Source organism: Astyanax mexicanus, chromosome 18, assembly GCF_023375975.1.
Source record: "Astyanax mexicanus isolate ESR-SI-001 chromosome 18, AstMex3_surface, whole genome shotgun sequence".
Taxonomy (NCBI): Eukaryota; Metazoa; Chordata; class Actinopteri; order Characiformes; family Acestrorhamphidae; genus Astyanax; species Astyanax mexicanus.
The window spans coordinates 40352083-40364162 of record NC_064425.1 but is presented as its reverse complement, the minus strand read 5'-3'; the positions used below and the strand labels follow the sequence as shown (position 1 = coordinate 40364162).

Genomic DNA, 12080 nt, shown 5'->3' with positions numbered 1-12080 from the left:
AAACTGCATGGTTTAAGTTGCGATTTTGTTAAATCTAGACTTTTTAAATAGACTGTAAAGGATCCCCTTTTGTTTTTTCAACAATCCTTTTTTGATTATAAATATTAGAATTAATATAAGATTTTTTTTTTATCTCAGTTAGGGTGTGCCATATATTATATGCAATAATATAGTAAAATTTAAGTTTATTTAAGTATAATATAAGTATAGTTATCAAGAAAATACCGTGAAATATCGTGATATTATTTAAGGGGCATATTGCCCACTCCTAATTAGCATTTTAGAATATTAGAAATAATTTTACCACTGAGCAGCTAAACTGGACATAGTGACATTTTTAAATAAATAAATGCTAATAATAAAATAAATAAATAAAATAAATAAATGCTTCTGTTATATATTCTTTATAAAGCAAGTTTTCTTTTTCTTGTCTGCAGATTTCTCCAGTAAAGATCTGTGATTTTGACCTGGGCAGTGGAATCAAGCTGAACAGTGACAGCTCCCCCATCTCCACTCCTGAACTACTGACTCCGGTGAGTGCTATAAAAAAAAAAAAAATTATAAAATTTACTTACTATAAACAATATTGTCATTTTAAGGACATAATGTGTTTACACACAATTTTTTAATACTTGATATTTTTTAGAGAAAACAATTATCAAAACAAATATAAAAACTGTGTGTGAATGCTCAGAGCTGCTGAGTAACACATAACGATTGGTAGAACCTGAGGAAACACAGGCAAAGCTAAACTAATCAAAACTAACATGTGAGATGTGCTTCAGAATGATCATTCAAGATATCTATCAACACAAGATCTAGGAACACCTGTTTTATGGGCTTTGTCAAGGTAATGGTGTTTTTCTACTAAAGTAAGATGCCAATTTTATCCAACATTCACTACTGACCACTGGAAAAAACAGGAATTAGGACCCAAAATGGCAGCATAACAAATATCTTTTGATCGAAATATTAGAATACAGAATACAGCTTATTATACATAAACTAGACAAGCTGTGAGTGTGCAATTGCACTTCTGTTAGCAATACATGCAGTTCATTAGAGGCAGTGTCCACAAATATTTAGACACAAAGAATGCATTAAAAGTAATGCTATGTTTGAATTTTCATATCAGGTCACAGTAAAGTGCATGACTTGGGTCTGCTGCTTCCTCTATATCCTGGAATTTTCAGATGCTGCTAAAAACAGGCTGACCGTGGCCTGACTGCAGTTTTGTAAATACAGTATCCTCTCTGTATTATGTAATGAAGATTCTGCTCCATAGCAGCCACCAGCTCACTGGTCTGTACTGTGGGGGAGGAGGTTGACTGTGTTTTGGGTGTGAAAGCACATGACCTACTTGTTTCTTATTTCTGAATCGTACAGTACAGGCCAAAAGTTTGGGCACACCTTCTCTTTTTCAATGTGTTTTCTTTATTTTCATGACTATTTACATTGTAGATTCTCACTGAAGCATCAAAACTATGAATGAACACATGTGGAGTTTTATGTACTTAACAAAAAATATATTATATTCTAGTTTCTTCAAAATAGCCACCCTTTGCTCTGATTACTGCTTTGCACACTCTTGGCATCATTCTCTCAATGAGCTTCAAGAGGTGGCCACCTGAAATGAAAAGTTTTCCAACAGTCTTGAAGTAAGGAGTTCCCAGAGGTGTTTATTAGCACTTGTTGCTCCTTTGCCTTCTTCACTCTGTGCTCCAGCTCACCCCAAACCATCTGGATTGGGTTCAGGTCCGGTGACTGTGGAGGTTCAGCTCATTTTTTGTTAAGTACATAAAACTCCACATGTGTTCATTCATAGTTTTGATGCTTCAGTGAGAATCTACAATGTAAATAGTCATGAAAATAAAGAAAACGCATTAAAAAAGAGAAGGTGTGTCCAAACTTTTGGCCTGTACTGTATGATTGTTCAGGCTGACCAAGTTTATAACGTTCTGTCTTTGATTGATTAGCCTTTGTAACCGTACTCTAGTATTCCACTGGTATGCTGTGGTTTTCATAGTTTTGCTAGCTATGGTGTTGCAGTGTGGTTGCTAGATGTGTGCTACCTGATGCTGACGGTTGAGCAATGCAAGTGTATTTGAATCATTGGTACATTGTTGGGCAGCATGATATTGGAGAAAAATTTACATTGCAAAAGTTTTTTTTTTGACTATATATATCACAGTATTAAACAATTAAGGGCCCCTTTAACGTCACCATCCCCGCCCTCACCCGCGTTCTGTCTTGCGTCAGGACCGATCAAGAGCTGAGACAGGTATCGCCCCTTTAATCAGGCATTTAAATGGCTTTTTAAAAGGTAAATAAGAAGAGCGTTTTTCTGAGATTAAAAGCGTGAATTCAGCTGTAACTGGATATATCTGTGCCACAAAAAACTGTGCTGGACTGAGGTGCACAGCTTTCAACACATGCCCATGTTTACAAGCACGTGCCCAACCATGTGGATGAAGGCGATGCGTTACCTCGTGTTTACTCCTGCCTGATTTATTAGTATCATGACGTTCTAGATCATTGACTTGTGTTACAAATCTGATAAAATTCTTTTATACTAGTTTTTTTATGTCTTAGTTAGGGGTGTGCCATATCATATCGCATGCAATGATAAAAAATATTTTTCCTTTTGTTTCAGTAGTGTATTCTTTACATTGTTTTTTTTTTTTATTACAATAATTTTACTCATATCACCGAAAGTATCGTAATCGCAAAAATACCGTAAATTATCGTGATCTAATTTTAGGGCAATATTGCACACCCCTGGTACTTACCAATAAGCGGAGAGAATGTTTTCTTTAAAATATTGAACTTGTTAACTAAATCAGACCCTAAAACCCTAAAAGCAGGAACTTTAGTTGGTCATGGGGAAGCCCTGCTATATTACACAAACTATACCAGCATTGTAGCAACTAACTTTGTTATTATTATTATTATTCTTATTATTATTCCAGTATGAAATGTTCAATAGTAACACTATGGTAGACTGATTTCTCCTAACTCAGGCTCAGTCAGCTCAGAGTAACTCCTCAGATTTAATGGCTTTATCTGCGTTATTAGCGTTCTGCCGGGGTAAAGCTCCAGCAGGTGTTCACCCTACATATGGTGCTGTGTGTCTGTAAGCCTGAGGAAGCAGGAGGAGGCCGGCGTGGACGGACGTCAGAGACGGCGCTGTCTCGAGCGGCTGAAGCTTACCCGGCTCAGAGCCAGGGTTATGTAAGAGGCCGGTCATGCAGAACAGAAATCCAGCTGGGTGCTGAGCTTTCTGTTGGGACGCTGCCTCGACCAGTGATTCATTCATTTCCATCCATACAGCAGAGCGTCAACACTGAAATACTGCTGCCGCTGAGGGAATGAACGCCGATGACTAACAGTGACTGTACACAACCTGAGCTGACCTCAGGATAATAAACAGCGTGCAGATCTACGCTGGTGTGATCAGGAATTCATTCATTCTGTCATCCAGACTATAAACCAACTCATGAGGAATCATGTAGAAACTTAAATGGTAAACAAACCAAACTCTGAAGCATTTAGGTGCTCTTATCTGGGGAGCTGATAACTTTCAGTTTCTGAGGCTGATAACTCTGTTGAACTTATCCTTATAGGGTGAACTGATCATGATGAGAGCCAATTTAATCATAAGTTTGGTTGACTTTGTGGCTGCGCTTGAGGATACATACTTTCAAAGTTCTTAAACTGTTTCAGATTGACTGACCTTAATTTCGTATTCTTTTTTTTTTACTTTTAACTAAGGTCCTATCCAGACAGGATTAGCTTCTCAGGGGGACGTCTGTGAAGAATATTTTCACAACAGGATGTTTATAACTGTTTATGTATGTGGTTATTATTTTTATATCTCTAAATACCTTTACTATCTGTCTGTCTGTTTATAACTCCGTCTATGTCTGTGCTTATTATTTATATATCCCTTATTTGTAATGATGAGAGAGACAATGTTTTTTTTTTAAGGATTTTTATTTTGCAATGAAAAAAGAATGATAAATTTAAGTAAATTAATGAAGTTACTTAATGTTACATAAATTTATGTGAAATTAAATTTAGTCAGTGTGGTTGAGATGTTATTCGGTGTTCAGGTGTTCAGAGTGGGTTTGGTGTGAAATGCTTTGTTCCAGAGAAGCCGACAGAGTCAGAGCTGATCACAGTGATTGAGACGGGACCCGTACGTCTGAAGGGTGGACTGGGGGACGCCGGCCGGCCCTGGGCGAACCCCTCACAAGCTTTGCAGGGCTTGTTTGGGGGCGGGACATTCCCAGCTGGTTGACTGGGAAGCCCTGATGCCACGGGGCCGGCGCGTTTCCCACCAAGCAGAGACCCCGCCTCCCTCTGGCAAGAGGAAGGTGGAGCCGCTGCCTCATCCACCTCTTCAGATGTAGTTCCTGTTCTCCACCACTGTGAACAGCTCTGAGTCTGTAAACTTCTCTAGAACAGAGCGTTCAACACCAAACCCAGTCTGAACAGCTGAACACTGAACAACATCTCAACTACAGACAATAAATTAAACAATTATTCATTAATTAATTGTGAAGCAACTTCTTCACTTGAGATTGGTCCCTTAATTGGACATATTTCTCTACAGCCCTTTCTGCGTCCTTGTGGCTGCCCAGGTACCGCAGTGCAGCACGAGCGTGGGCCCTGTAGAGAAAGAAAACAGATAACAGTGGATTCAGTGCTGATTCTTCATCAGATTTCATCTGATTGATTAAAACAGGAGTTAAAGTTTCTTACCGGACGTCCTGGTCTGCATCAAACGCCAGTGTGCTGACGGCAGGAACGAATTCACTCGCTAAATTCTTCCTGCCAGTCAGCACACGAGAAACTCCAACCACCTGCAGGAGCCTCACCAGGCTCAATGCAGTGGCGGCCCTGGAGACCCGGTTTCTGTGTCTGAACACAAGAGAGTGAACGAACACAGTCAGTCAGATACACATGATCACATGACCTGGTGGCACTTCCTTGATTTAGTTTCCATTTCAAATCTATTAATGAATAAGTAACATGAATATATATTTACCTGAATCCACCATCCAGCAGTCCTCGCAGGACTCGGCCAGGCGAACAGTGGTGCACCATAGTGCTGAGGGCTAGCTCCACACCCTGCCTTATAAAAAGACTGGTTTCCCCAGCCTTATGAAGGAGGGTGTGAGCAGCGCCCTCGACCTCACTGTCCATGTTGCGCTGCAGGTGAGTGAAAAGGTACGCCATTGTGGTGATGGCGTCCCGAGAGACAATAGAGCGGAGGTTTTTCACCTGAGACAGTGGAGACAACAGAAGCAGCACACTAAGCCTCGGCCTGTTGAACCCCATCAGTTTCTGAATCGTATCAGATCACAGAAGAAGCTGCTGTAGAGTGTGTATGAAGTGTTATAAACTCTTACCTCCGCAATGACTGCTTTGCAGACGTAGTGGAGCTCTGGCAGCACCACCTCAGAGTGATGTTCAGCCAGAGCTCGCACAAGCCTCAGTCCCTCAATCTTCCTTTCCCTGTTTCACATCCGAAACATTCAGAGAATTATAGATTGAGCATGTCTGGAAGATGTTTTTCAGTTTGAATGTTTTCAGTAATCTTCAGCTTTTATAACTCTAGTCTGAGCCTCTTTATTTTACAGGGAATATCACTGATCCGTTAGAATTGTAGTAGAAATCTTACCATTCCTCATCCTGCAGCAGACCTAGTGCCTGGCCGAGAGCGTCCTCAGGCCTGTTGATGGGATTTTCACTGGTCAGGGATGGTGGCACCAGTGGCTGCTCCAGTCCCTGACCTTTCCCAACGGCCTGAGGAGCTGCCCTGATCTTACTGGGCTTCTTCCTGACTGCTCTCTCCACCTGAGCTGGTTTGTCCGTTATTATGCTGTGGGCAGCCATATTGTTAATGGGCTGCACCACAGCTTGGACTGGCCTCAGCTTCCTCCGCCTGTCCAGAATAGGTATTCTGCTACCTGTAATTATATCAACAATAATAAACGAAAAAGTGAGATTTAGTGAGGGATTGATTAATTAGTAAGGGATTAATTAGTAAGGGATTAATTAGTAAGGGATTAACGAGGCTCAACACTCAAAACTGGAACTTACCTGGTGAATTGTAGGCCGGGGGCTTATTCACCACCACTGGCTGGGTAGCAGTGACAGGCGGAGGAGTTGGTGGAGGAGTTGGATGGTAATGGAGGGGCCTTGAGGTGAACTCTCCAAAGGAGGAGTCCCCTAAGACCCCGCTCCATTCTTGTTCCAGCCCTTTGATTGGGGGAAACCTGCTGCTGGTGTTTCTGGCAGCAGGTTTTGCTGGTGGTGGGAGGGGCACGTGGAGATACCACGGCTCACCTCTAGTCTTGCGCCTCATTAGTGGAAGGTCGTGAACCCAGGGCGCAATTTTAGGAAAAATAAACTTCTCCTCTCGTGCGAAATCCATCTCAAAACGGAGAAAAGGCGCTGATGTGCTGCTAGAATAATAGTAGACACACCCTCTGATTTGAATACTGAGGGACGAGTGCTTATATACTGTGGGCTGGTGATGTCACCACGGAATCCTAGCTAAAGTTCCGGTGATGATGTCACGAGTTCTGAAGCAGAGACTCGCTCAGTACAATGTGTTTAAATATGAAATGTTAATATAATTCTCAAATAACATTACAGCAATGTTAGCACAGTGTTAGCGCCACGCTAACGCAACATGAGTTTAATGAGTTTAAGCACTGGCTAATTCTGGTAATGCAGTGCAACAGTGTAAAGCAGAAAATCAGAAAACAGAAAAGAACAGTTACAGAGGAAAAAAGCAGCAATCAGATTATTAATATATTAAATGTGTGATTCATAACATAATTACATTAAACACTCCACCAACTGTGATTTTCTTATTGTTCTATAAGCTAAATATGTGAGTTAAATAGTAATTAAGTAAGTAATCTTTATTTATAAAGCACTCTTTACACAGCCTACACTGACCAAAGTGCTGTACATAAAAAGTCTAATGACGTCACATAAATATAGGTAAAATAAATCAATTAAATAACATATTAAAATAAGTAGCCCAACATAAAACAGAGAGAAGATAAATAAAAAAACTGCTAAAACGCAAATAAACTAAAATGCATAAGAAATGTAGGATAAATTGATAAACCACTAAATCACCCAGTAACTCTTTCAACTGTTAAAAAGCAAGTTTGTATAAGTTTTTTTTTTTTTTTTTTTTTTTTTTTTTTTTTTTTTTTTTTTTTAAACCCTGATTTAAAAACTGAAACAGAGGTATCTTGGTGAATAGCGGGCGGCAGGCTATTGTCTTTGGGAGTACACCAAAAATGTACAACCACATTTAAGTTTTAAACAAACTCTAGGAATAACCCACAGATTCTGTGCTCATCTCAGAGAGCTGTGAGACTGAGGAGGTGAACAAATCTACAATATAAGAAGCTGCCAGACCATTTAAATCTTTAAAAACAACTAAAAGCACTTTAAACTGTATTCTGTATTAAACTGGTAGCCAATGAAGTGAGGCGAGAACTGGAGTTATATCTTCTCTTAGTAGTCTAGCATGAATAACTTTCTCAATGTCAGAAAAAGTTCAGTTTTGCGACGTTTCTGAGCTGGAGGAAACTACTTTTTACCACAGTTGAATTATTATTCAAATCTGAGGTCTGTCAAAAACAACACCCAGATTTCTAACTGAAGACTTAACATATGATGACATGTGATCAAGGTTATTAGAAACATCGTTACAGAGAGGAGAAATACCAAAAATAATGAGCTCTGTTTTGCTTTCTTGAGTGACATATAGGAGCCATTTCTAATCATTTGACCTAACGGTAGCATGTATGGTGAAAAGAGGATGGGTCCTAGAATGGATCCTTGTGGAACACCACACCTCACGTCAGCAGAAGAGGAATAGCCGTTTCCCCTATTTACTGGAAAAGTCCTATATCTTCAAAGTAGGATTTAAACCACCTCAGGGCAACACCCTGTAGCCCCACCCACTCTTAAGTGACCAGTAAGTATGTTATGATCGACTTCATCAAATGCAGAGTTTAGATTCAATAACATAAGGATGGCGCCATTTCCTGAATCGACAGTTAGTAAGAGGTCATTGCTCAACTTAAGGAGTGCAGATTCAGTGCTGTGCAGAGCCTTAAAAACAGACTGAATAAAGTCTCAAAAACACTATTGTAGCTTAAAAATAGAAAAAGCTGAGTTCACAACCTTTTCAAGTAGTTTAGCTTTTTAAAAATGGCAATTCGGAGATTAAGTGATAGTTATTAACTATTGTAGCATCAAGTTTAGTAACTACAGCATGTTTAAAAACTGCAGGAACCACACCAGTGTCTAGATAACTATTTATGATATTTAAGATATTTAATTGTCCTAAGATATTAAACATAGCCGATGTTAACTGAAAGCTTGAATTCCAGGTGACTCTACCTTATAAAACTGACTGAGAAAATCCAGCCAAGATGTGCAAAACTATCTAATCTAAGCAAGAGGTGCTGCTTGAGTAAAGTATGAACGTAAAATATAAAATATATTCTGGTTACAAAATAATTCCGTATTTTTTCATATTGCCATAGTTTGGATGACTTGGAGTATTAATCTACAGTTCAGAACATTTTAAAAGAATGTAAACTTTGTAAACTTGGTACAGTGATTCAGATCTAGGGCACTAAAAATGGATTGAGACCTCCCTAAAGACAAAAAGTTCAGTGGTTCAACTCATCCTATTGGTCAGTTATCATTATCTCCTTGAACAGTCTGGAGGAACACAGAGAGCACTCTGGAAGGCCAGTGTCTGCGTGTTATCTCAGGATTTTTATATATGCACAAATATATCAGAGCACAGGGTACAGACTGTTCTGTGGATGTGTATAAGCTGATAAACACACCACAACCAACAGCCCTGTCTCTTAACATCTTGCAGAGTAGTTAAACATTTCTGCAGTCATGTTAATACTGGAATTCTGGGCCATCATCAGGAGAAATCTGGTATATTGCTGTTTTTTTTAAGTATGTGATTCATAACACGTGAATGTTTAATGCAGATTAATCCCATTACCAAGTTTTTTTATCATGCTGAAATATGGATTATATCTCAGATTTTACTAGCTCAATAATTTGGCATCTGTTGTTAAAATTTTACTTAGCTCATTAAAATATTCTAATTTAAAAGCTTCTGAATTACTTATTACATAATTCATTACATACTTACTTACATAATACAGGAGAAAAAGACTAGCCTGTGTCAGGCACACCATACTGAATTAACATTATACTCACAGAAATACTTAAAAAATTACTTTTACAATTGTGTTTAATACAGTTATTGTTTTAGCCATTGACACCACTCATATAAATATAAATACTTGCATTGGTGTATTGGTTTAATCATAGATTTTAAGGGGCTGTACCTGTCACTTTTGCTAGCCTTGTATATGTTTAGCCATTTAGCACATGCTAACACTTACATGTGGTAAATGCTTAAACACGAATGAGCAAGTTTATGCTTAACTGTAATAGAGCACAAAACCCATTATTTGAAAGTATTTAATTCTCCCTCATCTGCTGACCTTCCACAGACAGTAGGTACAGATCCCTCCTTCAGACGAAGTCTGCTGGCTTATCCTGCTGTGTACTGTCTGAAGATTTCCACCAAAATTGACGCCACATAAAATGCTGTTAAATCTGGATTTTGAGTGTAGTGCAGCTCTGTTGTGTTTTAGTTGATGTGGTTGTGTAACATAGAGAAATGATTTCAGCCCGATCATCGCTGAGTTACAGCATCACTGGGTCTGGATCTGGGTCTGGCTGTGCCCGCTGGCCTGCTGAACTGCTGACCCTCTCGCTCTGCCCCCTAAGGCAGTATATTTTGTTTTTCCAGTGTTTTGTAAGTATTAACATGCTGTTCCGGGTGGATGAGCGTGTGCTCGGCTGGGTTATATAACCTCTCTGCCCAGGCTGACGCTTGTTTAGCTCCTCACAGTAGATCAAATCTAGCAGCAGCCTTTTGGCCTAGTTTCCACATGACGCAGGCAGCAGGTCGGGCAGCAGCAGTCTGCGGGTCCTGCTGGAACAGTTGGCGCCGACTCTGTGGCTCTGTAGCTGCTGAACCCGATCAGACCACACAGCTTAGACTGCAAACAAAGAGCAGGACCGGTCCTCTGTGGAGACTGGAGGAGAGGGATGATAGAGCGGTGATCTGAAGGAGACACAGATAAGCAAATGGATTTCCAACATTCTGCCAAAACAATAGGACCATCTGAAGCAGACAAACATTAACTTATTAGCACAATTTCTAATATTAGGTGTGGGCTAGAGGGGTATTAAAGCCTCTCATTGGATGGAATAATCCTTTTGAGGTGAGATCAGGATGTAAACTGAGTTTTCATTCAGAAGGTGTGTGTGTGTATATATATATATATATATATATATATATATATATATATACGTATATATATATATACGTATATATATACATACATATTCATGTTAAAATGTGGATTAAATCTCCTAACACTCAATTTCTTGCACCTACATTCTCTCTTCATTCTCTCTCCTTTCTGTCTTCCATGCTTTCATGCACTGTTTTAGACTCCAGCCACCTTTTGTGCTTTTACAGACTGTTCTTATGAATTCTAATGTGAATTTTATGCCCCTGAGTTTTATACTTGGTTTTAAGTATGCCAGGAGCCAAAGGTACAAGTGCCAACTGATCAATTTTATCCTTGGACAAGCGAAGATGGCTATTAACATGAGCAGGAAGAACAAGATTGAGCAAAATGTAGACTGTGATGCTGTGCCAATCTTCCTGAGGATGGTTAAGGCTAGGATAAAAATTAATTTTAACTATTATAAAGGCATGAACGACCTGGATGCTTTTATGTTAATATGGTGCTTTGGGGAGGCAGTTTGCCTGGTTGAAGAGGGTGACCCCTTTTTTTTTTTGCCCCAGAATTACAGTAAGCTGTATTTTTATTTCATGTTTTAATTTATTTTATTGTATAAATCTGTTTCAATCCACTTTTAGGATTGCTTAACTTGTCATATTGACTTGGTTTTACTCTCTCTGTCTGTCTGTCTCTCTCTCTCTCGCTCTCGTGCTTTCTTCCTTTCTCACTTACACTTACTCTCTCTCACTCACACAGTTGCTTCATGTTTCTTTCTTTTAATTTACATTTAAATCCATTAATGCTGATTCTGCTTGTGTGTGTTTCTGCAGTGTGGCTCAGCAGAGTACATGGCTCCGGAGGTGGTGGAGGCCTTCAGTGAAGAAGCCAGCATCTACGACAAGCGCTGTGACCTGTGGAGCCTCGGGGTCATCCTGTACATCCTGCTCAGTGGATACCCTCCGTTTGTGGGCCGCTGCGGGACGGACTGTGGCTGGGACTGGGGAGAACCCTGTCACGCCTGCCAGGTGTCTATTTACTTTTATTTTTGGATATTAGAGATTTGGTATTTTTTGCCCCTGGGCTCCCTCTACAGTACGTGTAACCTATGGCTGTGGTTGTGTTCTGTGCAGAACATGCTGTTTGAGAGCATTCATGAGGGAAAGTATGAGTTTCCAGAGAAAGACTGGGCGCACATCTCCCCCGCCGCCAAAGACCTCATCTCCAAGCTGCTGGTGCGGGACGCCAAAAGCCGCCTCAGTGCAGCGCAGGTGCTGCAGCACCCGTGGGTGCGAGGGGTACGTCTGCTTCAGTATACACCTGAGGGACAGTCTATAATCACTGAAAATCTCCTGTTCCACAGATAGCAGAGCTTTAAATTGTATAGTAAAAAGCCCAACAGTATTTGATGGTGCATCAACTTATAGTAAGATAATACAGTACAAAATATACAATATTATATTATGCTAATTTAAATCTATTGAGCACTGGAATTTGTGTAGCAGTTCCAACGCTTAGTTTTGGATTTCATACAGGTTTACATTTTGTTATATAGTATATTTACCTTCTAGAATGTTTTATTATTGGAATGTTTCTTATACTATATAGAATCGGTTTCTGTTTTTTGCTATTTATAGGTATTCTATAAACTATTTAGATTTAGAAAAAAACTGATTTAGAGCA

The 12080-nt window shown here is 39.7% G+C and overlaps 2 protein-coding genes across 3 annotated transcripts in view; one reads left to right on the top strand and one right to left on the bottom strand.

The window, feature by feature from the left end:
* Window positions 1-12080, top strand: part of mknk2a (MAPK interacting serine/threonine kinase 2a) — a 31365-nt gene that overhangs the window by 12686 nt on the left and 6599 nt on the right. For both annotated transcript variants that reach the window (XM_022672492.2, XM_022672453.2), the window contains exons 10-12: window positions 438-533; window positions 11231-11425; window positions 11531-11695. In XM_022672492.2, coding sequence (XP_022528213.2) covers window positions 438-533; window positions 11231-11425; window positions 11531-11695 — 456 coding nt within the window. The remainder of the gene's footprint in view (window positions 1-437; window positions 534-11230; window positions 11426-11530; window positions 11696-12080) is intronic.
* On the bottom strand, window positions 3984-6747 carry LOC111193163 (TOG array regulator of axonemal microtubules protein 1). Its single transcript, XM_049466851.1, has 5 exons — window positions 6109-6747; window positions 5687-5975; window positions 5415-5520; window positions 5051-5286; window positions 3984-4923 (listed from the first exon to the last, which is right to left on the bottom strand). The coding sequence occupies exons 1-5, from the start codon at window positions 6440-6442 to the stop codon at window positions 4761-4763; spliced, it is 1128 nt and encodes a 375-aa protein (XP_049322808.1). The 5' UTR covers window positions 6443-6747; the 3' UTR covers window positions 3984-4760.

Coding starts and splice junctions, on each gene's coding strand:
- LOC111193163 (XM_049466851.1), bottom strand. CDS start 6,442: ATGGATTTCGCACGAGAGGAGAAGTTTATTTTTCCTAAAATTGCGCCC. Junction 5,287..5,414: donor GCAAAGCAGTCATTGCGGAG/GTAAGAGTTTAT, acceptor CCACTGTCTCAG/GTGAAAAACCTCCGCTCTAT. Junction 4,924..5,050: donor CTGCTGGATGGTGGATTCAG/GTAAATATATAT, acceptor TCTTGTGTTCAG/ACACAGAAACCGGGTCTCCA.